At 46.1% G+C, this 27,267-nt stretch overlaps 1 protein-coding gene across 3 annotated transcripts; it reads right to left on the reverse strand.

Moving 5' to 3' along the window:
- Nucleotides 1–716: 716 nt before the first annotated feature.
- Nucleotides 717–27,255, reverse strand: PMS2 (PMS1 homolog 2, mismatch repair system component). Of its 3 annotated transcripts, XM_025863782.2 has the most exons (15): nucleotides 27,060–27,255; nucleotides 25,046–25,185; nucleotides 24,327–24,413; nucleotides 24,032–24,134; nucleotides 23,108–23,291; nucleotides 20,495–20,662; nucleotides 19,617–19,714; nucleotides 17,923–18,022; nucleotides 16,196–16,280; nucleotides 14,507–14,662; nucleotides 11,571–12,426; nucleotides 7,102–7,269; nucleotides 4,652–4,752; nucleotides 4,277–4,446; nucleotides 717–1,421 (listed from the first exon to the last, which is right to left on the reverse strand). In XM_025863782.2, exons 1-15 carry the CDS (start codon nucleotides 27,080–27,082, stop codon nucleotides 1,278–1,280), a joined length of 2,583 nt encoding a protein of 860 aa, XP_025719567.2. In that variant the 5' UTR covers nucleotides 27,083–27,255; the 3' UTR covers nucleotides 717–1,277. The 3 variants fall into 3 exon arrangements, with proteins under 3 accessions (XP_025719567.2, XP_073742478.1, XP_073742477.1); XM_073886376.1 differs by lacking the exons at nucleotides 717–1,421; nucleotides 4,652–4,752 and having other exon boundaries at nucleotides 4,285–4,446; XM_073886377.1 differs by lacking the exons at nucleotides 19,617–19,714; nucleotides 20,495–20,662; nucleotides 23,108–23,291; ... (2 more) ...; nucleotides 25,046–25,185; nucleotides 27,060–27,255 and adding an exon at nucleotides 19,319–19,451.
- Between the last annotated feature and the right edge of the window lie 12 nt (nucleotides 27,256–27,267).

The raw sequence follows: 27,267 nt of genomic DNA on the forward strand, positions 1-27,267 counted from the left end.
AAGTGGCTTAAAGCAACGCCAATTTATCATTTTAGGATTCTAAGTTAGGAGCCCAACAGGGCTGGTTCCTTCTGGCAGCTCCAGAGAACCCATTTCCTTGCCTTTTCCAGCTTCTAGAGGTGGCCTTCCTACCTCTTCGGTATCAGCTGAGAGAGGTTCTCCAACTTTTAAGACAGGTGCTAGATTGGGTGGGGTAATCTACCCAGCCAATCCAGGATACTTGCCCCTTTTTATGACCCCTCACTCAACCACATCTTCTGAGCCCCCCTCTGGCCATTTCGGTCACAAAATTTAGGGTTCTCAGATTAGGCCACAGCAGTCTTGGCGGTGGAGATGGAGGTGGTGCCTACCAGACCCCAATTTGCAGAGTTCCAGCAATTATCAAATGAGAGCCTACAGAAGGGCACAGCTGCATAGTGTTTTGACACATGACAGTGATTACTTGATTGTCTCATGACATCTGAAGAATTCTACGTTTGCAAACGGAAGCTGGGAGGGTGGGTGAGCACAGGGCGGCTGGTCCACACTGGTCACTGTACATCAACAGCCTTCTGGGTCCACAGAGGGCACTCTGACCTCCGTCTCTGGCTGGGTTCAAACGGGACGAGAGTCTATGAAAAACTATTTGACAACAGTTTCTGCTCTCTCCAGTACCACGGAGGGCCAGCAACAAGAACATCCTGCAATCCATGCCCCAAGGAAAGGAAATCGCAGCATTTAGAGAAAAATCAATCTTTTATTTCCCCTTGCCTACGACAGCGCTTTGCCACCCGGGCTGCACGGGGGATCATTTAAAAATAGTGACCCCAGGCCCCAGCCCCACCTGGGCCATTTTCTTCCGGTTGGGTTTTGTTTCTATTCCTTTTTTTCTTTTTAATTTAATGTGCCTTAGGCTTGAGAGCCACTAACCCAAAAGGACCATAATTTTATGAAATTAAACCATTAGGAATTTAATCATATTACAGGCTGAAAGCTGCAGACTAAAATAGCTCAGGCCACTGCAGCAGAGGGAGGCCTGAGTGACTTTCAAGGCGTTCTTCCTATTTCTGTGACGGGCTCTTACTTGTACACGTGCACACGTTCAAGTGCAGAACAAAAAACGTGGCAAGCAATGCTCCATGTGGTTTGAAAAGGTTCTCGAGATCACGTCTAAGGATCTGGTAATTTTTTTTAAAACAGCAGGTTCTTTTGCAAACAAGTGACTAGTTAAAAACCCTGCTTTTGGAACCAGAAAAATCTGCAATAAAATGTGTAGTTCTATAAAATGAGAAGCGTTGTCAGCTCTGAGAAATGACATCCAGGTTGGCAATGTGTCTCATGGTCGGCCTTCCGTGGGGACAGTTCCAGGGATGGTCCATCTCGCCCATGTGGGTAATGAGTTTCTTCATCTCGCTTGTGTTAAGAGCAGTTCCAATCATCACCTGAATAGGAGACAGCGATTTAAAGTTTTATGGGTTTTGGTCAGAATAACAACTCTTCAGGAGCATTTTTCTCTGAAACAAAGATGGACCAGATTACAACTCAACAACATTCCCCGAGAAATCTTCCTCCAAGGAACCCTACCTACCCTCTACCATCTCAGGCCCCCACCTTTTTGGGAAATCCAGCCCCTCGGTGACTCCTGCACAGCAGCAGACCTCGGCCGGAGACGCCGACCAAACCTGCCCAGGATCCCACCAGTCTCGGCGGCTCCACCACGGCCTGTGGCCCACTGCCCTGACCTGTCACCTCGGCGACCGCAGGGCCCCCTAACAGGCCTCCCTGCGGCCCCCTTCCAGCCGTTCTCCACTCAGCAGCCAGCAATTCCTTTTATTTATTTTTAAAGATTTTATTTATTCATTTGACAGAAAGAGAGACAGCGAGAGAGGGAACACAAGCAGGGGGAGCGGGAGAGGGAGAAGCAGGCTTCCCACTGAGCAGGAAGCCGGACGTGGGACTCAATCCCAGGACCCCGGGATCATGGCCTGAGCTGAAGGCAGACACTTAACAACTGAGCCACCCAGATGCCCCTATCTTTAAAAAAAAAAAAAAAAAAAAAAAAGGCACGTCAGATCACACACATGGCTCACCTTCTCAGCTCTTGCCTCTCACCTGGATAAGAGCCCACATGCATCACCTGATTAGTGCCCGCACCTGCAAGCACGCATCCCTCCCTGCCCCCACTCCAGCAGTTCATCTCTTACAGATGGACTCCGCAAGCACCTGCCCCAGGACCTTGGCACCGGCTATGCCCTCTGCCCAGGAGACTCCGTCCCCAGATACTTGCATGTCTCACTGCCCCTCCCTTCAGGCTTCTGTCCCTGACTCCAAGCACTCCCCGTCTGTCCCTCTGTGGCCCTCACCCTGCTTTTCTCCACAGCACATTTCTCTATCTGACATATACGTGGCAATGAGCGGGGTCCACGCAAACAGAGACACTGAGCCCCTGAGAAACAAGAAGAGACGGTGACAGGCCACAAGCCTGAGCCTATGCATCCCCTTCCTTCTTCCACGTGCCACGCACCGCCCCAGAGGCAGGACACGCAGCAGGCCTCTGCCATGCTGGAGAGAAACAGGCAACTATCAAGCAGGGGGCTGTGCCCGAGGGCCTGGGAGAGGCTGCTTCAGAGGGGTGCTCGGGGGGAGCTGAGGACGGAGGGAGCCAGGTCCGTGAAGGAGGGAGGTGAGGCGGGAGGAAGGCTGGAGCGGCTGCGGAACTGGGGGGTGGCCTGTGTGGCAGGAGCTGAGCGAGCAGACAGGGCTGAAGGGCCGGCAGGGCGGAGCTTGGGCCCCTCGGGGTGCGGCAGAGGGGAGCCCATAAGGCTCAGCACACAGGACAAGGAAGAGCTGCAGCACCAAGGGCCTGCCGGGGTGCAGAGGGAGCTTGAGGCACGTTGAGACAGGGTTCTAAGATGCCCGGCTGTTAGCACAGGCCCGTCGGCACGGCCTCGCACTCACCCCAGGACTGGGACACCAGCACAAGGTCTTCCTCAAACAAAGCCCCGCAGATGGAAGGCAGATCCGGGCCCCGGTCTCTGCTCTAAGTGACCCCCTCCGTGGAGTAATGTTATCCAACCCCAAAGCTGTAAAGTGCCCCAAGTTTTCCCTCCGGCACTGACATTGCCCCTGAGCTCTGATTCATTAATCCGACCGCTTTCAGACCACGTCCAATTACAGCCTGATGGGGCCTCAGATACAACACAGCTTTTAGGCCACCCCTCCCCCAAAAGTGAGCAAGCCACTGCTTTCCCCGCCGCCCCCTCTCCGCTCTAGCAACGGCTTTACAAATCCTTCCGTCGGCGACGGGCACCTCACTGGGCGCCCTGTTGCAACGGCCTGCCCTCCACCATCACAGCCTCCAAGCAGCGCGAGCTCCCAGGGGCCCGCCGGGACCGCCAGACCCCATGCCGGGGGGCCCCGGACGCCGCTGCGCTCGCATCCTGGCCCCGCTCCCATCACACGGGCAGCCTCGGGCTGGGTTCAAACACCCCCAATCCCACCACCTCCCCATCTTCGCACTTGCTGTCTCCTCTGTTTGGAGGGCTCGTCCCCGAGGGGCTCCATGTCCCCTTCCAGGCATCAGCTCAGATGCCCCCTCCTCGGACAGCCCTTCCCTGGCCGTCACCTCGACGGCTTGCCTGGGTTTCCGTGGCCACTCCCCAGCCCCTCGCTGTTCTAACTTCTTTTCTGAACCTATTGGTGTTGGAGGTTGTCATTATTTTGCTTACATCTTTCCCTCCCCACTAAACCATAAGCTCCACAAGGGCGAGGACCTCACCCTTCTTGTCACCTGGGCCCCCCCCCCAGCACCTGGACAGGCCGGGCCGCACAGCCAGGGCTCAGGGAGTATCTGATGAAGGGAGGGCGTCCTGGCCGCTCCCAGGGGCCAGGTGATCCAGATGCACCTACCTGGACATCAGACCGATCACCCACCACTGCCACCACCTCTGGGACAGCCTGAGCGGCGGCAGTGCAACAGGACACCCAGTGAGGTGCCCACCGACGGAAGGACCTGCAAAGCCCCGCGCAGTGGCCTTTAGGGCCGGCAGGAGCAACGGTCATCTGCCCATGTTCCTCCCCGTCCACAGACAAACCACGGGCCTAGAAAGCTCACCGCTCTGGGATCGGCGAAAGTTCTATCAGAGCATGCTGCTTGCAATTACGGGTCAGAGGTCAGAGAGAGCGCCGACCCTGGCTTCCGGGGCACATATGCTTACAGAAGCTCGTGGCTGTGTTCCATACAACGACCCACGGCAGTCCCGGCCACTGTGCCCGCAGACGAGCATTCTTTACTTACGGACTTCCGACAGGCTCTGGAGGCAAACATCTGCCTGACTCGGGAAGGGCGGCACATAACCCCAGGACTGTCGCTCAGCATAAAGATCAGCTCGTCGATGTCCTGGGGTCCGAAGGTCCAGTTTTTACTAGTTGGCAAAGAAATCAATTTAGCTCTTTTGGTGACTGGAGCTAAAAGAATAAGATTTGGAGAAGACTCGGTTATTTGAAGAGCACGTGTCCCTCCAGTGCTATGTGATCACGAACGCCGGGAGAGGAAAGCAGCAACACTTTCTGGGGGAACCGTGTCCATCTCTGATGAAATACACTGACCCACAGAACCTCAAAGACTGTTCTTGGCGCTAACAGGACGCACCTCGTAGTCCTAATAACTCACCCCCTTCGTCGATAACAAAATCAAAGCCGTTCTTTCTGAATATCTCCAGGTTTTCTATGAGAACAGCTTCATTGACAGCCGTTAAGTTGAGAGTCTGGGGTCTGAAAGAACAGAGAGGAGACTCAAACCCAGTTTTGAAGTTAAACCTTTAGCTACAAAGCAAAAGGGAAACCGAACCAGTACGTGCTTCTCTGAATTCCTTTCAAAGAGCAACGCGAGGGCGCCTGGGTGGCTCAGTTGGTTAAGCGACTGCCTTCGGCTCAGGTCATGATCCCGGAATCCTGGGATTGAGCCCCACATCGGGCTCCTGGCTCAGCGGGGAGCCTGCTTCTCCCTCTGACCCTCTCCCCTCTCATGCTGTTTCTCTCTCGCTCGCTCTCTAATAAATAAAACCTTTAAAAAATATATATATATAAAAAAAGAGCAACGTGAGTAGCAACACTTTCTTGAGCTACATGCCTTTCCGGTCACATAACTGCCTGAGAATTCCCCTTCGATCTTCTTTTATTAAAGTTAAAATGACCACAAAAGCAGCTGGCTTTCCTCAGTCTGCCACCCCACCCCCACGGCCCCAGGCTTCTCTCAATCCGCTCCTTAAAGATAACGGGAGAACATGAAGATGGCATTTTCCCTCCCGCGCTATGTTCCAGGCCTCTGAAAGCAGAATAAAGAGCATTTGTTTGCTATCCTGCCCCTTCCGAGCCTGCGATATTCCTCTCTCCATCTATCTGCGGGGCAATCCGTCCATCTGTCCTCCTGGAATCACCGAGCCCTTCATGAGACAGACTGATAAAGGCAGGAGATAGGATGGCCAGGTCTCCACCCTCACGGAGTAAGAGACCGGTGGGGAAGAATGCCATTCATCAAGCAGTCAAACTATAATCACGAAGCACGCAGCCAATCAGGAAGAGGAGACACCCAGTCCATAAGAGCACAGAGCAAGTGAGACCGACCTAGAGACAGGGGTCAGGGAAGGTGTCCTGAGGTGTCTCCTTGAGCATGGAAAACGAGGAGGTGAGGGCGTAGGAAGGGCCAGACCATGCAGGGCCTGGTGGGAAAGGACAGACCTATGATCGTTATCCTTGAAATATGGCCCACCAGGAACCCTGAGTGGCCTGTGATTACCTGAGCCAACCTGAAATGCCACGAACGAGACATTATTTATGTAAAATGGCTGAAAAATAGAAGACCTCTGTGAAAAAGGCAGAAATAATTCAGCATGATAAAGCAGCTTATTTTTAAAAAGATTTTATTTACCTATTTTAGAGAGCATGAGTGGGGGGAGGGGCAGAGGGAGAGAATCTTCAAGCAGACTCCCTGCTGAGCGCGGAGCTCTATGCTGGGCTCGATCTTACGACCCTGAGATCATGACCCAAGCCAAAACCAAGAGTCAGACAATTAATCGACTATGCCACCCAGGCGCCCTGATAAAGGAGCTTATTGAATGTTTTTATTGTTACCATTTACACCCGCTGAAAATAAACAGAATTCATCCATTCCATAGGAAATCGAGTACTCCGTAAACTCAAGTGTATTTTCCCTGCTGACTATTGTAGTTGAACATTTCTTCACGCCGGGATCTACTCTTGTTGGGATCTGAGTGTATTTCTCTACGTCACTGAATTTCCCAAGTAAAAATTCAGGACCTCTTCTTCTAACTTGGCTCATGGACTTCTGGTTTACACGAAACACCCTACCACCTTGTAAAGCGGTCAGTGTAAAATGGTCAGTTTGGCAAAGGAGAGAGAAATACCAAATTCTGCAGTGACTAATCAGGGGACTTGACCTCGTCTAGCTGAGGACTGACACACAGGCTGGCTGCCTTTATGAACACACGACATACCATAAATTGCCCTTCATCAAGATGATTTTTCTGGCCAACCAGAAAAGGCAAAAGGCTTGATAATTAACACATAACGGGGTGCCCGGGTGGCTTAGTCAGTTAAACGTCTGTCATCGGCTCAGGTCATAATCCCAGGGTCCTGGCATCGAGCCCCGCATCGGGCTCCCTGCTCGGCGGGAAGCCTGCTTCTCCCTCTCCCACTCCCCCTGCTTGTGTTCCCTCTCTTGCTGTGTCTCTCTCTGTCAAATAAATAAAATCTTAAAAAAAAAAATGACACATTAGCTGTATGAACTTGGGAAAGTTACCTAACCGCTGTTTGTGCGCCTCTGTGCAATCACCTGTGAAGCGATGGTGGGAATAGTAGCCACCTCGTAGGTCTGGGAGGATTAAATGAGTTAGTGCGTGTAAATGTGTTTCAACAGTGCCTGGTACCTGACAAGCACTCAGTAAATGGCAGCTATGACTATTATTATGTAAAAAATATAAAAATCTGCCATAGGGATGCTTGTGGCTAAAAAACAGAGACACACACACATATAAGCTCTTAGGTTTTAAACTTTAGGTGTGAAGACAACACGGAGAATTCTGAACAGCAGAATGAACTTACGCTATGAGCCTTTGACCCTGGAGGGCAGTGTGTTGCTGCAGCATCTCAAAGTTGTACTTCTCGTCCGTAGCATGCTGGTCCACTATGAAGATGTCTGCATTCAGTTTAGTGATTATAAATCCCAAGTTAAACTGCCCAATGATCTCCATTTCCGCGAACATCGCTTTACTGCATGTAGAAAATGTTCGTTATGAGACATTACAATTTTAAAAGATTACTTTTCATAGACTGTAATACAAAACAATATAAAAACATAAAACAGAAAGTTCCTAATGATTCCACTTTCTTTTTTAAGATTTTGTTTATTTGAGAGAGAGAGGACACACAAGTGAGGTAAGGGGAAAGGCAGACTCCCTGCTGAGCAGGGAGCCTGATGCAGGGCTTGATCCCAGGACCCTGAGATCATGACCCGAGCTGAAGGTAGATGCTTAACCGATTGAGCCACCCCAGCACCCCTAATAATGCCACTTTCTAAAGATAACATTAGTTATTCATCCAGCTCCCCAGAGATATATTAGTTACGACTGTTCATTTGGCACATAAGCTCCCAGACTTTTGTCTACATGTTGTTTTAAACAAACAAAAATGGAATCCTAATTCTTCATGCTGTTCTACTCCCATCACTTAACAATGCATCTTAGGTGCTTTCTCAGACCCACATGGATAGATCTCCTTCATTCTTTTCAGTGGCATACAGGAACTCACTGTGTTCATGTACCATAATTTGTCTGACAAATTCCCTACTAAAGGACATTTCAGCTGTTTCCATTTCAAGTAATACAAAAAAAACGTTGCAACAAACGTTCACGGACATAAATCCGCACTATTCTGGGGGCATTTCTATACGATAAATCCCTAGATGTGGACGTACATTTTTTTTACTTTGATGGACCTACAGAAGTTTGCACTCCCACCAGCAGTGTATAAAACCACCTGTTTACCAATCCCGGGTATCAATCGTTCTGATACCTGCTAAGTTCACCAACAGGTAGTTTGGTTGGTGGCTCCGAAGTCTAACTCCGTGAGTGACTGCGGGCATCAGTGTAGACGTGGCTCAGAACCACCACTGATCTCCATGGGGACGCTGACATTGCCATTCTCCACCCCACACAACTCATGAGCATCGGCCCTGTGGCCGCAGGACATGAGACTGTCAGAGCTGCCGCCGAAGCGCGCTGGTTCTCAGACGGTCCTGAGACAGTCCCTTCTTTCTGTAAGCGCTCCAGCGAGGAAGGTCCCTCCCACAGCACAGAAGCCACCTGGACCCCCGTGGGACCTACTCGGGTGGGTGCCTCACCGGTCAACCATGGGTGAGAGTCAAACAGTGACGCCTCCATGCGCCACAGGTTACTAACCTCCCATTTCCTGTTGGCAAGGAGCCGAGCACGGAGCTCAAGTTCAAGGGCAGAACCAAACCAATCCCCAAACCCTGTCTTCAAAGGTGTGTCTCCTGGGACCATTCCTAGTAGTGATTCCATGTCAGAGTCCACAAGCCACAAAACCCACACCCATGATTTGAACAGGGAAAAATCCTAACAAGGTACTGGAAACCAGTATAAGGTGATTAACTACTTAGCTAAGAAACACGGGAGTAGCAAACGCAGGAGGCAGCTCCCACCTCCAGGAATGAGGGAGTGCGTCCAAAGAAGGAACTCCTGCAAGAGCACCCCTCCCCCTCCCCGGCTGAGCTTCAGACCTGCAGCCCACCGGATAAAAATAAGTCCGCTAGGTCTGCTGCTGCAAGAGAGTGAGCAATGCTGGGACTGCTGCTGGCAGCTGCCTTGTAGGAGGAAAAGACAAGGGCCGCCAAGAAGCAAGGAGAGACGCCGGGCTCAGGCAGTGTCTTGCGATGTCCCTCCAGTGCCCCCTACTGATAAAGTCTGGCAGCGCCCCAGAAAAGAAGGCTTATAAGGTCCAGGCGCCAGGGTTGCAAAGTAGGGCAAAGTACAGTGGATTTGAGCTGAGAGGCAACACACGGGTAAGTGGCACGAAGGCCAACTCCCTGGCTCTGATTCTGTGCTCCGGCTCCCCAGGTAGATACCCCACGGGAAGAAACTGTACTGGCCCGAAGACTCAGGCATTCTGTCTTTGCAGATGTATCTCCCAACCTGAACTAAAACATAGCAAAACTTTACGACTTTGATGTATTTAGTTATAACTCAAAATATAAACACAAAAGCTGGTAAACACGACCACAGTACCTTCAATTACTGCCTATTCTTTCACTCGGAATGTGTCTCAGGAAAAAGTCTTCAACAGAACCACAGCTCAGAACCAAGAGGCAATCCAGCAGCTGTGCACTGAAGGCCAGAAGCCAATGCTGGGCCCACTGTGCATCAGGGTTCTCCAAGTGACCAACTGGGGTACCTGTCAAAATGCAGACTCCTGGGCCCCACGCCCACGATCTACCAGATCTACTAAGCAGAATCTCCTGAGGCTGGCCATAAGTGCTGCTTTTCAAATAAGCTTCCTCATCGATTGTTATGTGCACCCAAATTCCAGAACCATGACGACAGGTGATCGATGAATATTTGATTTAAAATCACTATTTTGGGGGCACCTGGGTGGCTCAGTTGGTTAAGCATCCGCCTTTGGCTCAGGTCTTGATCTCAGGGTCCTGGGATCAACCTCTGTCTGCATTGGGCTCCCTGCTCAGTAGGGAATCTGCCTGTCCTTCTTCCTCTGCCTCTCCCCCTGCTCATGCTCGCGCTCTCTCAAACAAATAAAATCTTTAAAAAAAAATCACTATTTTTAAAAATTACAGTTGATTTCACTCACTGAGAGGACTAAAAGAATCCAAGGGGAAAGTATAATTAGTTTTCATTTTGGGCACCTTCCAGGTTTTTCCCCATCAAGCACGTGTTCCATGATCATGCGTGTGCGTGAGCAAGGAGCCTGGCTCATCCCTGCATCCCTCAGGGTTCACAGGCCCCAGAGCCCACCGGAAGAGGCTCACCTCCATTAATCACACATGCGTTAAAGGAACTATTTCCTGAAAACCCTTCTCAATGTAAGCTAGGCACTGTGGATATCAAGGGAGTATAATAAATTGGTTGCTGTTGAAGACTTGATCATCAAAATTAAGCAAAGCCTAGCAGTCCAGACTAAAAGTGCCACAAAATCTCAATGCACTCTGTACAAGTCACAGCATATGTCAGTACCTGCTCAGACAAAACACATATAACATTTAAAAAGATAAAAGTTAAACATTTCAAGAGAATTCATTTTTAGAAATCACATTATACATGATTATTCTCAACAAAGTGATGGTGATGAGTATTTTCTACTATCAGTATTAATAGTTTTCTCTAAATTGACTCCCTTTATTACTTAGTCTTACCGGAGGCAATCCTCTGGAAATCACAAGTTTGACAATGCATTACAATTTCTGGTAATCAATCAATAATGAGGGACGCCTGGTTGGCTCAGTTGGTTAAGCATCTGCCTTCAGTTCAGGCCATGATCCCAGTGTCCTGGGATCAAGTCCCTGCTGAGCAGGGAGCCTGCTTCTCCCTCTGCCTGCCTCTCCCCATTTGTGTGCGTGCACACACATGTGCTCTCTCTCTGACAAATAAATAAAATCTTTAAAAAATAAAAAATGGGGGGCCTGGGTGGTCCAGTCGTTAAGCATCTGCCTTCGGCTCAGGTCATGATCCCAGGGTCCTGGGATCGAGCCCCACATCGGGCTCCCTGCTCGGCGGAAAGCCCGCTTCTCCCTCTTCCACTCCCCCTGCTTGTGGTCCTGCTCTCACTAATTCTGTCAAATAAATAAAATCTTTAAAATAAATAAATAAATACAATAAAATATTTTTAAAAATAAATCAATAACAAGAAATGGCAATGTCTCCAAAAATCACCATGAATTCAGTGCAGGGAGGAGTTGCTGTGAGCTGGAAACCTTCACGAAGAGGAATGAGGTAGGGATCAACGAAGGACTGATTAATTTTGACTGATGGAAAGGATGTGCAAAGAAAACCTAAGGAAACAATTCTTCAAAGGTTTCACAGAGAAAGAGTTCTTTAAAGAAAATTAATTTGCCACGCATGAGAGGCAACAAAAAGGAGGTGAATGGAAAAAGCATCACCAAGGATGCACCAGTGAGGCTAATTGATGACCAATCCGTGGAGGGGAGACAGACTCCAAAATCAGAATCTTCGAGAAGGAGCACTGAGAAGGCAGAGAGAAAGGGGGCCAGGAGAGGAAGAGAGAGGAGCTCGGGCAGGTCTGAGGTGGGGATGTGCCAGGTCTGTGGTGCGGGGAAGGCCCTCAGGCAGGTCCGTCTGTCCGGCAGCCAGAGGACCAGACCCTGGAGCTGAGGCGGGGCCACACTGGTGCCCTAAGCCAGGAGAGGAGAGGCGGGCGGAGCAGAAGACACCCAGGGGAGCAAAAGCAGAGCCTGGAAGGATCAGCCTTGTCCCCTGCTGCAGCTCACGGTCACGAGCACAAATCCTCCTAAGGAAGAACTTTACCTTATCTCCTTTCTGAGTTCTTCCTCTGCGGCTTGGTTTTCTCCTGGGCAAATCTTGGCCCTGAACTTCCTACAATTCTGTGCGCCTTCTCTTCGCTGTTCTTGTTGTTGCAACTGCTTTATTCGTTGAGATAAAGAGCCCATAGAAAAGGCCAGGGGCACTATTTTCTTATGGATTTTAACAGCCACGTCAACCTGAAATGCTGGTGAGGTCTGAGTCTTCACCAACCCTTGGCAGGTGTCAGAACTGAAAGGAATTCCATCTTTCTTAAAACGCTTTGTGTTTGAGGAGGACACATCGGCGGGTCGAGACAAGACTCCATGTGTCCGACCGCCATCCTCCTGGTCTAGATGGCCTTCGGGGTCTGCAGAGCGACGGTCAGTCTCAGGTGACTCCGCCCAAGACTCCACACTTCCTTGGTAAATCTCCTTGCTGGCGTGACCGCCCACTTCGGGGCTGCCGAGCCCTTCCCCCGGGCTGGCTGATGGGCAGCTATGCCCCAAGTCCTGCTCCGTGTCCCCCCTGTCCCTGCGGTCACAGGGGCCCTTAGCTGAACGCACCACCTCCTCCTGGGGGCCACGCGAGTCTGTGCCAGGGATGGGCCTCCGGGCGCAGAGAGAGCCTGAAGCGCCGGGAAGCTGTTCGTGTCTCTTCTGTCTCGGGGAAACCCGCCTCGGTTCCGGGCTCTTCGGGCCCTCAGGCCTGTCCTCCGTCGTGTGCCGAAGAGAAAAGGTCTCTCTCAGTCTGGAAATGGTCACTGCCCTTTTCTCTTCTCCGGTCCTTAACGAAGCGGGACTATCCGGCTTTGCTGGCTGAGGCTTGTCCATCTCTGCAGAGTGCATTTTTACTACGTGACCTGAGTAGATAAATGAACAGAGAAGAGTATCAGGGGCTGCACGGAAATGGAATCAGAGGGTGTTTCCACTTGAACAGGCACTTCACAAAAGCAGGGATCCAAACGGCTGATCAAACATATGAAAACGGTTCCACGTTCATCATAAAGGGCACATGAATTAAAACCACAGCGGGATGCTACTGTATACTCACCAGCGCGGGTAAAAACTTAAGACACGACAAAAGTTCACGAGGGTGAGGATCAAAAGGAATGTTTACATACTGCTGGGGATAATGAAATCGGTAGGATGGCTTTGGAAAACCCTCTGGGGGGAGCTCCTGAATCTAAGCAAGCCAGCACTGCTGCTCCCATTGGAAATGGCACCCATGCCCGCCAAAGACACAGACGGGGGTGTTCTTGGCTGTGTGAGTCACAACAGCCCAATCCCGGAAATGACACAACTGTCCGCAAACAAACCATGGCATGTAAATACAAGGGAATGCTGTACAGCAAAGAGAGGGAACGCATCAGGTGCCCCATGTGACATGGATGAGTCATACGAGACACTGAAACAAATCCCAAAAAAGCCTACATACTAGGTGGCTTCAAATTAAAAGCAGGTAGAACGAATCTGTGGTGTCAGAAGTCAGGAAAACGGTCACCACCGGGGGAGGCGGTGGAAGAAAAGGAGTCCCAGGGTGGTTTAGGGGTGCTATTCCTTGACCTCAGGGCTCACACACTTATGTGTGTTTCTGTATTCAGTTAAATGGCTGAAAAGGGACATTGGTTCAACTGTGCCTTGGGATGCCCCAATATTCTGAGCAGGTTATCTTTATAGAGTAGCCTCTGGCAAAGTGTTTGTGAGTTGGCTCAGAGATGCCACCCTGGCCAGTTCCACAAAGATTGTGTATGCAACGGCCCATCCTCCACCCCATCCCCACGCACACCCACATCCGTAGCACCCCACACCGAGAGCAAGCAGGGCCGATGGGGGCTCCCAGCGTCCACATCAAAGCTCTGCCACTCTACTGTCTAAGTTTCTGTGCTCAAGCCCCACCTCAGCCCTCGGGAACTTCACCTCCACCTTATTCCGGGATTATCAAAACGAGAGCCTGCCTGCTATCTTCCAAATCCACCTCTCCCCACCCCTGCGGTGTTAGGGAATGTGAGGACAGAGCTGCTCCGTATCCCTGCCCCTCCCCTAAGACCCCGACTTACAGCAACTCCTCTACCTTCTGTTTACAAAGCCTCATCCCCAAACCATTTCCTCTCACTGGGAGCAATACTCATCTGTCACCTTAGCTTTCCACCAAACCCTAGTTTCAGCTCCCTCAGCAGCTCTGGTCTTCCCCCCTCAGAGGACACAATGAGGGGCACCCACCACCTCCATCTCTGCACATACAAACATGGAGATCGGGGCGAGCTGGCCTACAGAAGACAGGATGCACCCCAAGGAGCAGATATGGCCATCAGGGGAGGTAGTAGCCAACTCTTCCCTCTGCCAAGGAGGGCATCTCGGGCTCAACTCTGGTCCCCCGCCCAGATGTCCCGGCTACACGTGGTTTGGATAAAAAAGAATCAAACTACTTAAACAGACGGCTGATCACGTATGACCAGGCAGTAAAATAATAACTGTGCATATTACTATTACAGATATGGATCAGCTTTGTAGCAATGCTCATTCCAACATACCACTCAGTGTAGAAGGCACGGGGGTGACGTGTGGGAAAATGGCAGAGTGAGGGCCCCAGAAACTCCCCACTCCATCAAACAAATGAGAAAATGGGCAAAAGTGGTCAGAATTGGCTTTTTCAGAGCTCTGGAAATGAACAAAAGGCTTGCAGCCGAAGCAGGAGTGTTTACTAAAGAGAAACGGTTGAGTCTTGGCAAGACCACATCCCCAGATCTGCCGGACGTGCCTGCCATTTCTCTCGTTAATCAGATTTCCTCACGTCTACACTGTCGAGTGTGACACATCCTCTGTCTAAAGAGGAGATTTCGTTCCGTGTCCAAAAAAACTATCCCTCAGGAAAAAAATAAGGAAAAGTATCACAGTAGCTGTGAGTTTAAGAAGCTGTCCATACACCCGTATTTCTCTCACCTTCCATATCCAACAACGGCTGCTGAGAGACATTGAGTTTGTTGACGTCGCTGTCAAACATTCCTACCAAAGATGTCTTTAAAACTGCCAATAGAAGTTTCTCCTCTTGTAGTAAAATTTGCCTTTTATCTGGAGTGACATTGATATCAACACATTCTAAGGCAAAAAAAAAAAAAAAAGATACTTCTTGTGTTTAAAATCACCTTTAACAACAGAAATTTCCCCATCTACTATTTTTTTCACTTGCACTTACCAAAAGTACTATTTTTTTTTAAGATTTTATTTATTTATTTGAGAGAGAGAGAGAGAGAATGAGCAGAGGGAGGGGCAGAGGGAAAGGGAGAAGCAGGCTGCCCACTGAGCAGGGAGCCTGATGCAGGACTCGATCCCAGGACCCCAAGATCATGACCTGAGCCTAAGGGTGCTGCTTAACCGACTGAGCCACCCAGGTGCCCCGTGAAAGTACTATTAAAAACATTGCAATGAAAAAAAAAATTTGCAATGTCCAGATTAAAATTCATAAACTATAAAATTAGCTCTTTCAAATAAACAAGAAAAAGATAAACCATTTATTAAATGGATGGAATATGCAAGTATTCGAATGGGTAATTTACAAAAAAAAAGCAAATAAACACATGAAAACATATGACAGAAAACTATAAGCTAAAATGAGGTCCTTCTATCACCCACTGATTTTGGTGAAATATAACACTACCCAGTATACCACTGGTAGACGAGTGAATTAATACAGCATGATCAGTCACAGACACGGTAATTCTAGCTCTAGAAATGTATCTTAAGTAATAACCAAAGTTACAGATAGCAATTTAATTATAAGGATAGTATTTAAATTTCTAAAACCTGAAGACAGCTTAAAAAAGGCTAAAAATTAAAAAGTTTAAGATACTGGGCGACTTGCTGGCTCAGTTGGTTAAGCGTATGACTCCTGGATTCAGCTCAGGTCACAACCTCAGGGTCATGGGATCAAGCCCCGCGTCCGGCTCTGCACTCAGCAGGGAGTCTGTTCGGATATTATTTCCTTCTGCCCCTTATCCCCTGCTTGTGCATGCACATGCAAGCGCTCTCTCTCAAATAAATAAATCTTAAAAAAAAAAAGGTCTAAGATACATCAGTATATGGGAATATAATGAATGCAGCTACTAAAATCATGTTTCTGAATAATTTTTAATGACATAGAAGAAAGAAAACATTCATGTCTAAGGATAAAGAGCTTAATACAAACTTACTCAAAATTATTTTCTTCCTGCAAAGGCTATGAGCAGGTATGTATATCACTACCTATTTTTTTAAGGTGTGTACATATCTCTAAGTGCCTAGAAAAAATACTAGGTAACAATAAACACGAATTTTCCCAATCAGAAGAAAAATATGCATTATTTTTAAAATCAGGGAGAACATTTAGTTTGCTTTCTCCCTTGGGTGCCAGGAAACAGTCACATTTTCCTGATAATACAAGTAACCTGGTCTCAAGCAGAAAGCAGAAAAGCCTGTATAAAAAATTAGTCTATAAAATTAAAAGTCTGAATGTAAAAAAACAAAAAAGAAAAATACATTATCAGTAAGTATTGCTACAAAAGTCTCTTTCTGGTCATTATCAGTGCCTTATAATTTCACTTTATTCTTTTACGGGTAAGTCAGCAATGTGGCAGAGAGCTCAGTGGAACTTACCTGAATCAACAGAAATGTTAAGAACAACAAATGGATATTGATGTCGATTATACATGTGATAGACCTCGTTCACAAGTCTGGAAACCTACATACAAAACAAAGATTAAAAAAGAACATCTGTCCCCCAACACGCTGTTCTAACTAGAGGGATGTATTTTAACAGCTTTATCGAGGCAGAGTGGTCCTGCAATGAAGTACATGTATTCAAAGTATTCACTTTGGTAAGTTTACAGTCAAGGTCAGTAAGATTATAATCAAGATCATCAAGGGGTGCCTGGGTGGCTCAGTTAAGCATCGGCCTTCGGCTTGGGTCATGATCCCAGAATCCTGGGGTCGAGCCCCGCATCGGGCTCCCTGCTCAGTGGGAAGCCTGCTTCTCCCTCTTCCACTCCCCCTGCTTGTGTTCCCTCTCTCGCTGTGTCTCTGTCAAATAGATAAATAAAATCTTAAAAAAAAAAAAAGATCATCAATATATCCATTGCCCAAAAAGGTTTCCTCATGCCCCTCAAAGGGATATTTTTAATCACCAACCCCCAAGCCTGAATCTTTTTCCAATCCAAAGACACTTTTGAAGAAATATCAAAAGACAGAGGCGCAGCCTATTTATTTATCTATTGGTTATGTTAACTCCAGTGTTGTTAACATGCTGCAGGTGCAATTTAAATGCTCATTAAACACATGCTAAGATACACAGAAATGTATTTACATGACTTTATAATGCGATTATTAAACGGGGTCAGAGACAAACTATAAAATCGCACCTTCTATAATGCAGTGGACAATGCAGAGGTTGAACCACATCTGTTAGAAGTCATTTTAAAGTATCACTGGAAATCAGAACCTGTGACTCAGGTACAATGTTGCTAAAGATGCAAAATCAAAACTGAACCACTAGGAGGCCTGGGTGACTCAGTAGTTAAGCATCTGCCTTCAGCTCAGGTCATGATCCCAGAGTCCTGGGATCGAGTCTTACATCAGGCTCCCTGCTCAGCGGGGAGTCTGCTTCTCCCTCTGCCTGCCGCTCCCCCTGCTTGTGCTGTTTCTCTCTCTCGTTCTCTCTGACAAATAAATAAAATCTTAAAAAATAAAAAAAAAACTGAACCACTAATATCCATGTAACCCTATCAGGACAAACAGCTTCAGTATGAGGCAGAAGGTATCTGGGCCCTAATTTTCCTGAAAAATGGACAGAAGAGGAGAAAATACAAAGCATATGCTCATGTGTCAGTCTTGACTGAAAAGTCCACATGATGGTGAATGTTGAGATGTTTACTTTGTACAAATAGTGATAATTTCTATGGTAATAAAGATGTGGGTTATCAATATGTATACACACACACACACACACATAATTGAAACAACTGTATAGTAGACTTTTTTTTTTTAACTTTATTTGAGAGAGAGAATGAGAGAGAAAGCACATGAGAGGGGGGAGGGTCAGAGGAAGAAGCAGACTCCCTGCTGAGCAGGAAGCCCGATGCAGGACTCGATCCCGGGACTCCAGGATCATGACCTGAGTCGAAGGCAGTCACTTAACCAACTGAGCCACCCAGGCGCCCAGTAGACTTCTTTAAATGGCTGAAATAAGATAATTTAAAGCCATGTTTCCGAGTCAAAGTCCTATGTTTCATGTAAATTGCCTGTGTCAGGAGACCTTATTAGATAATGAATAAAATTAAAAGTTAAAGACAAAAAGAAAAGACTAATACAGAAAAATCTTTAAATACCTTTGCTGGGTCACAAGGCCGCCCGTTGATGAAGAAAAACTGTCTATCTGTTGAACTTCTTCCAACACCATGAGCACAGTGAGAGATGAAGCCTGAGATGCTGTTCAATGTCCATACAGTAAGGGCAGGATTCCAGAATGAAAAGGGTTAGTAACACACCAGAGAGCACGTTCTTAAAGTAAAAACAAAAACAGGATACCTGGTGACGTGCTAAGTATTAACATTTCGGTTAATGCGTATCTGTGTTCCATTCTGATAAATCATAAAAAGAACACAGATCTTGCAGAATGTTCTACAGCCTGCGGTCAACAAATCCACCACAGGCTATGCAGTGGGTTCAAAACAGATTTGCTTCAGCTCTCCTCTCATACTCACCCTATTAAATTCTTGGCTTCCATGCATGGAATGAGTTTCACCTCAGACTCACATTCTGGAACCTTCCAGCTGATCCCACTGGCTGTCTAAGGAGTCTAACTACTTGTATTCATGATATCTGCCTACATTGCCTGCCCTTTAAAAATCTGCTCTCCATCAGCAAACTCCTGTCTACTAAGGTGTTGTGAAAGTGCTTACTCTACTCGTGAACTACCTCAGGGATATGCGCACTTCTATTAAGAACAGACTGTCCACAGTGAGTCCCCACCTTTCATTTTAGGCATATAAGTCACAGGCAAGTGGAGGGAGAGTGAGCGACATGGGCCATCCCACAGCCAATCCCAAGTAGGGAAAATGCCAATTTTTCTTACACTAAAAGTAATGATGCCGGACAAGATGCTGGGTAAGGCATGAACTAAAGGGAACAGCCTCTTATTACGCTCTGCCGAATCCCCATAAAGCACAATCTGTACGTAAATTAAAAGTTATTCTAACTGATCACTAAACATTGTCTTTACCACAAAGGCGAATTCAACAGGAAACTCCCTAAAATGCACCAGGGACCCAGAATATGGAACAAATTAAGTAACAGACCCCTTTACAGAAATCCTCTTTCTGGGGAGCCTGGGTGGTTCAGTCGGTTAAGCATCTGCCTTTGGCTCAGATCATGATCCCAGGGTCCTCGGACTGAGCCCCAAATCAGGCTCTCTGCTCAAGGAGAGCCTGCCTCTCCATCTCCTCCCTGCTCATGCTCTCTCTTGCTATCTCTCTCCTCTCTCAAATAAGTAAAATCTTAAAAAAAAAAAAGAAGAAGAAAGAAAGGAATCAATAATGCCTACAATTTTATAATGAACATAAGAAACTATAAGCCTTGGGGTGCCTGGCAGGCTCAGTCAGTAGAGCATGTAACTCTTGACCTCGGGGTTGTGAGTTTGAGCCCCACTCGTAGCATAGAGTTTACTTAAAAAAAAAAAAAAAAACACTAAATTAAATTTAAGTTTAAAAAAATTTAAAAGCGCACCTGGGTAGCTCAGTCAGTTAAGCGTCTGCCTTTGGCTCAGGTCATGATCCCAGGGAGCTGGGATGGAGCCCCGCAGCAGGCTCCTTGCTCAGTGGGGAACCTGCTTCTCCCTCTCCCCTCTGCTCATGCTCTCTCTCAAATAAATAAACAAAATCTTTAAAAAAATAAATAAAATAAATTTTAAAATTTTAAAGATTTTTAAAAAGAAACTATAAGCCTTAAAATCACTATCTTTAAAAACAAAAAACTCCAGAGAAAACATCTGATTGCAATCTCCGCCCCACAGAAATCTACTCACTGAAACAGGGTATTCAGAGCATCTGCTCCGCTCAGCCCATACTCTTCACAAACGGAGTCACTAGGGGGCAGCTGAACAAAGGGAATGAGGCTTTGCAGCTAAAAGAAAACAAGATTCACAGTTAATTCCTAACAAAAGTAGGATGAACCTAACTTCAGAGAGGAAGATACAGAACGAGGGCTTTGTGCGTTTTCTTTCCCTGGTCAGGCTACTCACATGAAGAGCACAGAGTCTCGACAGCTGCTTTTGGCAGTAAAAATAACTGTAATTTTTTTATTAGAAAGATGAACCACTTGAGCTCATACTTATCCATAACCGATACATTGCCCACAACATATTTTTTCAGACAGAGAATAAAAGGAGTGTTTTCTTCTCTAGAATAAAACAAAACAATCTTTCAGCTCTCAACATTAATTTTTGTGGGGGCGCCTGGGTGGCTCAGTCGTTAAGCGTCTGCCTTCAGCTCAGGTCATGGTCCCAGGGTCCTGGGATCGAGCCCTGCATCGGGCTCCCTGCTCAGCGGGAAGCCTGCTTCTCCCTCTCCCACTCCCCCTGCTTATGTTCCCTCTCTCACTGTGTCTCTCTCTGTCAAATAAATAAATTATTTTTTTTTAATTAATTTTTATGATAAGTACCTAATTCAAAAATCAATTATTAAGGGTGCCTGGCTGGCTCAGTCCGTGGAGTGTGTGACTCTTGATCTCAGGGTTTGTAAGTTCGAGCCCCACGTTGGGCGTAGAGCTTACTTAAAAATAAAAATCTTTAAAAAAGGAAAATCAATTACTGGATTTTATTCTCTATTCTTTGGAAAGGACAGTGGAAACCTGCTCTAACTACAAGAGCAATAAAATGTTTCTTAAATAACTGGTCACCACTACCTGTTTCTGCCCAAACACCGATGCAATATTTTCCTTTATGCTGGCGCTCCCACTGGTGCATACCACCGGCTGCCGTTTCCCTTGCCCAACCTGATTGCTGCAACTGACGCGGACGCCTGCTGAAATGATACAGTATGCATGTAAGACCTGGACCATTTTGGCGTACTCCTGTGTAAAAAACACAAATGCAAGACTCCACGTCACTTTAACCCTACAAGAATTAAATGATTCAAGTTAAAACATCCAACTCAAGGTTCTCATATCAGCGCACAACTAAGGCAGATTATCCCTGAAAGAATGAGCCATGAATCATCTCCCACGTATATCTCTGTACGTGGTGTAAAAGAGAACTCATAGGCTTAGGTTTCTAGCCACACCTCTCTCATGCCCACGGTGTCCATGCCCACTGCTCCAATTTTATTTCCATGTGTACTTTTTTTTTCTTTTCCTAGAGAGAGAAAAAGCATGAGCAGGGATGGGGGAAAGGAAGGAGCAGAGGGAGAGAGAGAATCTCAAGAAGACTCCCCACTGAGCACAGAGCCTGACACCGGGCTCGATCCCACAACCCTGAGATCATGACCTGAGCTGAAATCAAGAGTCAGACACTCAACTGACTGAGCCACCCAGGCACCCCCATGCCTGCTGCTATAAAAATCAAAAAGTGCGTTCCCTTAGGCCTTGCGATCCTTCCTCTAGAATTTTATTCTTATAGAAAGAGTGGCACAGGGCGCCTGGGTGGCTCAGTTGGTTAAGCGACTGCCTTCGGCTCAGGTCATGATCCTGGAGTCCCGGGATCGAGTCCCGCATCGGGCTCCCCGCTCAGCGGGGAGTCTGCTTCTCCCTCTGACCCTCTCCCCTCTCATGCTCTATCTCATTCTCTCTCTCAAATAAATAAATCTTTAAAAAAAAAAAAAAAGGAAAAGAAAGAGTGGCACAAATGTATATTACAAAAATGTTCACTGGAACAATCGGTAATTGTGAAAAATTAAAAACATAAGCAACCGTCAACAAGGAGCTAATTATGGGATATCCATAACATGACAGAATGATAAAGAATAAAATTATGAGTCAGCCAAAAAAGATACCTACAATATATAATAGGATCCTAATTGTTAAGATAAAAATTGAAACATATGCATAAAGGTTCTATACATCTGTATACATGTTTGGATATACACCAAACTCTGGGAGGTCAGCAGACACAATATCAACTTTCTACCACATACAACTCTACATTACTTAAATGTTCCATATTCTGTATTGCTTGATTTCATTATACTAGTTAATTAACTCATCTCAAAAATTTTTTCAAGATTTATAAAAACATGAAACTAAAAGGAGTCTGGAGAGACATAGACCAATCCATCAACAGTGGTCATCTCTGGCAAGTACGAGTTCTTTATTCCTATAATTTCTGAAGCACTGATTTTTTACCATGAGGTACAAAAAAAGTTTTTCTCTATACAAAAATTTTTTCATTTTTAAATAAAAAAGAAAGAGACGCCTGTGTGGCTCAGTCGGTTAAGCATCTGTGTTCAGCTCAGGTCATGATCCCTGGATCCTGGGATCGAGTCCCGCATCGGGCTCCTTGCTCAGTAGGGAGCTGCTTCTCCTTCTGCCTGCTTCTCTCTCTCTCTCTGACAAATAAATAAAATCTTTAATAAATAAACAAGTAAGAAAAAATGTAGGGGCGCCTGGGTGGCTCAGTCGTTAAGCATCTGCCTTCGGCTCAGGTCGTGATCCCAGGGTCCTGGGATCAAGCCCCGCATCGGGCTGCTCCGCGGGAAGCCTGCTTCTCCCTCCCCCCCGCCCCCGCTTGTGTTCCCTCTCTCGCTGTGTCTCTGTCAAATAAATAAATAAAATCTTAAAAAAGTCATGATGGGGGGCACCTGGGTGGCTGAATTGTTAAGTGTCTGCCTTCAGCTCGGGTCATGATCCCAGGGTCCTGGGATCGAGCCCCGCATTGGGCTCCCTGCTCCGCGGGAAGCCTGCTTCTCCCTCTCCCACTCCCACTGCTTGTGTTCCCTCTCTCGCTGTGTCTCTCTCTGTCAAATAAATAAAATCTTTAAAAAAAAAAAGTTGTAATAATTCATTTTTCAGGAAACCAAGAAAAATAATCTTACTAAAAGACTACAGATAGAGGGCACCTGGGTGGCTCAGTCAGTTGAGTGTCCAACTCCTGATTTTGGCTCAGGTTGCGATCTCAGGGTTGTGAGATGGAGCACCGCAATGGGCTCCGCACTCAGCACAGAGTCTGCTCGAGATTCTCTCTCTCCCTCTCCTGCTCCTCCCCCTGCTCATGTGCACACACTCTCTCTAAATAAAATCCTTAATAAAAACAAACAAAACTACAGATAAAATTAAAACATGTTACTTCTTAAAGAACCCATTCCCATGTTACAACACTTAATAAATGTGCTTTGGTGGGAGTAAATCAACCTAAAGTTCAGTCTTTGGTGGGAAAAGGCAAACTAAGCACTTCCCAAAAAAATTCGGGGAAGAGAATTCACTGAGGAGTTAACTTCAGTTTACTTTTGTGTGGGGGATCTTTTACTACGTATGTACATTACGCCACCAACGCTCTGGGAAGCTGGGGTTCTGGATTTACTGTACCTTCTTAATATTCCTTTGAAACTCCTTATGGCGCACAGGCAGTGTATAAAATAGCTGCTGCACACTGACAGTCGTCCCTCTGGGTCGTGGGTGGGGGGTTTTCTGGACAATTTTCCCATTGTGATCAAACACCAGTCGAGTCCCAACCTTCGCGGATGTGTGGCAGGTAGAAATAGTCACATCACTGTGAGAGAGAGCAGGCGCCACGGGGTCAGAAATTCACAGGTGCTGGGCATCACATGCTCATTTTCTTACTTCTGTTCTCTAAAACCCCTCCTGAAAAAATGCTGACCCCTCTGAGATCATCCAAGAAAGTTTCTATGAGTGAGGAGTCATCGTAGAATCTAAGGTTTCGCACCTAACAGACAGTGAGACAGAGAGTTCTGTAAATGTTCTGTTTTGATAAAAGCTTTGATATTTGTTTTTTGGATAAACTGCAAAACAAAAGATCTCAAAGCTTACATATTAACGAATAAAGATGTATTTCTCAGTTTTATTCCTACAGTTCTAACACAATTTTTAACAAGGATCCAAAAAATATTATGGTTCCAATGTATAAATAATTATTCATAGAAATTTGAAATGTGTTAAATATAATAAGAACTTTGGTTAAATTTTTTTCCTAAATGTTTTAATAAATTAAAACCGACCTGTCTGTAACTTACAATCCTTGTGTTATTTTGACACTGAGAAGCTACTGCTTTAACAAGGGCAACAATTTTTTTACAAGACTATTTACTTCACTTCATTGCTTACATTTCAGAAGTATTACCACTCTGATTGGCAGTAAGATAAAATGGAATGTGGAAGTTAGAGCTTGAGGCATTTCAGGATGGAAAAGTATAAGCAACCACTAATCCATACGTTTTCATTTTCAGAGATTTTTATAAGGGGTCGAGTTAGTAGACAAAAATATTGTATCACCTCAGTGCACAAAGTGAGCTCAGAGCTTCCCCCCGAAAGCCAAAAGTTTCAACCTGAGTTAGGTCAGCAAAGTCTTGAATCTTAGAAGTATGATGTTTCAGAGCTGAAAGAGAGGTGCACAGTAAGACCCAAGATGTCTCAAGTGATATGCCACTGAATAGTCACAATACCTACCAAAGTAACTGGTCATGACAAAAAAAAAGTCATTTTTGCGTTTCCCAAGACAGTGTTACTCAAAGTTTTTGAAACATTTTGCCCACATATTTTAAAAGAGGATTAGAAAAATTCAACTTACTTAAGCCTTCAAAGTTTTCTTCTTCTACCCCACATCCATTGTCTGAAACTTCAATGAGATCCACCCCATAGTCTCTAAGCCTTAGATCTGAAAAGTTTAACATATTAATTTCTCAAAGAACTGATCCATTAAAAGCCTTTATACTGACAGTATTTATTTATAACTTACCTAATGCAAAGATGAGTCGTAACTATACTCACTTAAATGTACTATTGTCATTTGGTATATTTCATTTTTTTTAAAGGTCTTCTTGGCAATTTATTAACCCAGATAAAATAGTTTTCTTTTCTTTCCTTCCTTCCTATCTCTCTTTCAAAAGGATAATTTTAACACAATCATTAAAGAGATTAGGCTATGGAATCAGACTTCCCAGAATATTATCCTCGCTGTAGAACCTCAAAAAAAAGTAAATTCCTGTGCTTTCATTTTCTTATTTGTAAAACAGATAAAATATAACAATAATTCCTATCTCATAAAGTTGTTCTGCATCTTAAAAATAGCCGTGTGGCACATTAGTAAGAACACGATAAAAGTTAACTGCTTTTATTATTACTACTATCTACCTAAGTATTAGGTACCTAAGAGATGCTAAATTTAAGTTTAAAAAATAAAATTTCTCAGTATACCAACATTTGATTGTCTCATTACAATCACAAGGGTTTCTTGAATAAGAGTATAAATTGATGGCTCCCTGTGGCTTAAAACTGTCCCGAACTTACCAATAGTAGTGGCTCCGGCATCCACACTATTTTCAACCAACTCCTTCACAGCAGTACTTAGACTGAGTACCACCTGTCCAGAACAAATCTGATGGACTGACTTCTGATCGATAGGTTTGATGGCCTTAGCAAGTTCTGTACTAAAGACACCAGTTACAAGAAACAAAGTGAGTATGCATTTATTATGTATTTTCATCCTGGTTTTAACTGCAGGAAATGATTCATCTCTGTTAATAGTTAATGTGTCCAATGCATTCGTTTATTAGATTAACATATCCATCGATTACATTCACAAATATAAATGTTGTCCTACAAGTCTTACACTTCTGTCAAAAAAATCTTCTGAATAGATACTTCCAATGCAATGGATATTTAGAAATTTAATTATGCTGGGATCTACGAAACACATGTACCCCCAACCTATGGGCCAATAATCTTTGGCAACAGTGGGATCTTCTTCTGAAAAGCGAAAGCAACACTTCTCACATGATTTGAAAACCCAAGGGTATGGTAGGAAATACAGTGTTTATGTGAAAATCAAAACCATCTTAGAAACCAGGTACCTGTTATAAAACTATTTCCACAGGAGCCTTTGAATCTCCCTTCCAAATCCAGGCCATTAACTGCTGTTTTGGCTAAAACCCCTAAAGTTCTTGCTGTACCTACTTTAAGAGTTACACAACCAATTTGTTTCTACTTTCTCCCTATTCCAAACCACCCTCCATGCTACCACCAGTTACTTTAGAAATCACAAATCTGGACAAATAACTTCTTTGCTTAAAAAATCTACTAGCATAGGGGTGCCTGGCTGGATCATTTGGAGGAACATGGGACTCCTGATCTCGGGGTCCTGGGTTTGAGCCCCATATTGGGTGCAGAGATTACTAAAAAAAAAAAAAATAGACTTCAGGGAAAAAAAAAATCTAGCATCCACTGTCTGCTATATGAAAATCCAGTCATATGAAAAACCAGACCCCAGTCTACTTTTCTTTCTCTCCAATCCTCCATTCACCAATTTTACCTATATTCTAGTCACAGCAAACTGTTTCCTGAATATCGCAAGCTCTTTTAGACACTGCACCTTCTCTATACAGGTCTGTCTAGACTGTTCCCCTCTTCCTCCTCTGCCTGGCAAACTCCTGCTCATCCCAAGAATGCATTCCTTATGTTCATTAATTTAGCAATTTCTTGTAAGCGGCTTAATTGGTAATGTGGGTTTAATAGAACCCAGGAGCCTCCCTGCGAGAGAAATCTTTGGGTAGCCTCCCACAACTGCTAACACACAGCAGACCCTCAATAAACCCTTATAAAATAAGCAACAAACATCTTTACTCTTCGTTCTACCTTGCAAAAAATTTCATTCAGGTTTTTCTTAAATGAGAAAACTGCAGATGACAACACAAAATGGAAAGAAGTTTCCCTGACACTTACTTATTTGGCAACACACCACAGGCCACAAATCCACTTCCAATATTTATTTTGAGGACGGGGGATGAAACATTTAAACACACGGACAGCGAATTTGGGTTCAGGAACCTGACACTGAACGCAGCAGGGCTAGCCGGAGATTCGCCCCTCCGAACTGGGTTACCAGCCAGCAGTGACATACTCAAGGGGATGCAAAAGTTCTGCATTTTTTAAAAACTGTGAGGGTATGCAAATTAGCATGTGCCTTGAAGCCTCCCCCAAATAACCTCAATTTTCAAATAAAAGAAAAGAGAAAGAAACCAGGTAGAAAGGAAATGAGTTCAGTTTCGTGGGATGTCGTGCTCCGGCTGCCAGTCCACGGACGCGTCCAGACGTCTGGGCAGAGCCCGCCTGGGAGCGGGACGGATCCCCCCGCCCACCCCGACCGTAAAGCGCCCCAAAGGACAGTGGGTCCGGGGAGCGCCGAGGAGCCCGCTCCGGGGCCTCCACGCGGGCTCGCCCAGCGCCGCGGTCTCCTTCCCGGGGTCTGGAACGCCGTGGGCCTCCGGGAGGGCGACCGCGAAGGGACACTGCACGCACCGCTCACCTCGGCCCTTCCGCCCGCTCCATGGATCCAGAACCTGACCCGCCTCCGAGACTCGGAACAGTTCCCGCCGCCCTCCCACGGAGGCTCTGCCTCCCTGCCGCCCATTGGCTGCTTCCGACGCTGTGCCCCGCCCCTTCCGGATGGGACAGCCGGCGCTTCCCACTCCTCCTTCTTGCCGATTGGTTGTGTAAAAAGTCGAGGCCGTGAC

This window comes from Callorhinus ursinus, unplaced genomic scaffold (assembly GCF_003265705.2).
Source record: "Callorhinus ursinus isolate GAN/ISIS: 27379988/994484 unplaced genomic scaffold, GSC_fseal_2.0 scaffold70, whole genome shotgun sequence".
NCBI lineage: Eukaryota > Metazoa > Chordata > Mammalia > Carnivora > Otariidae > Callorhinus > Callorhinus ursinus.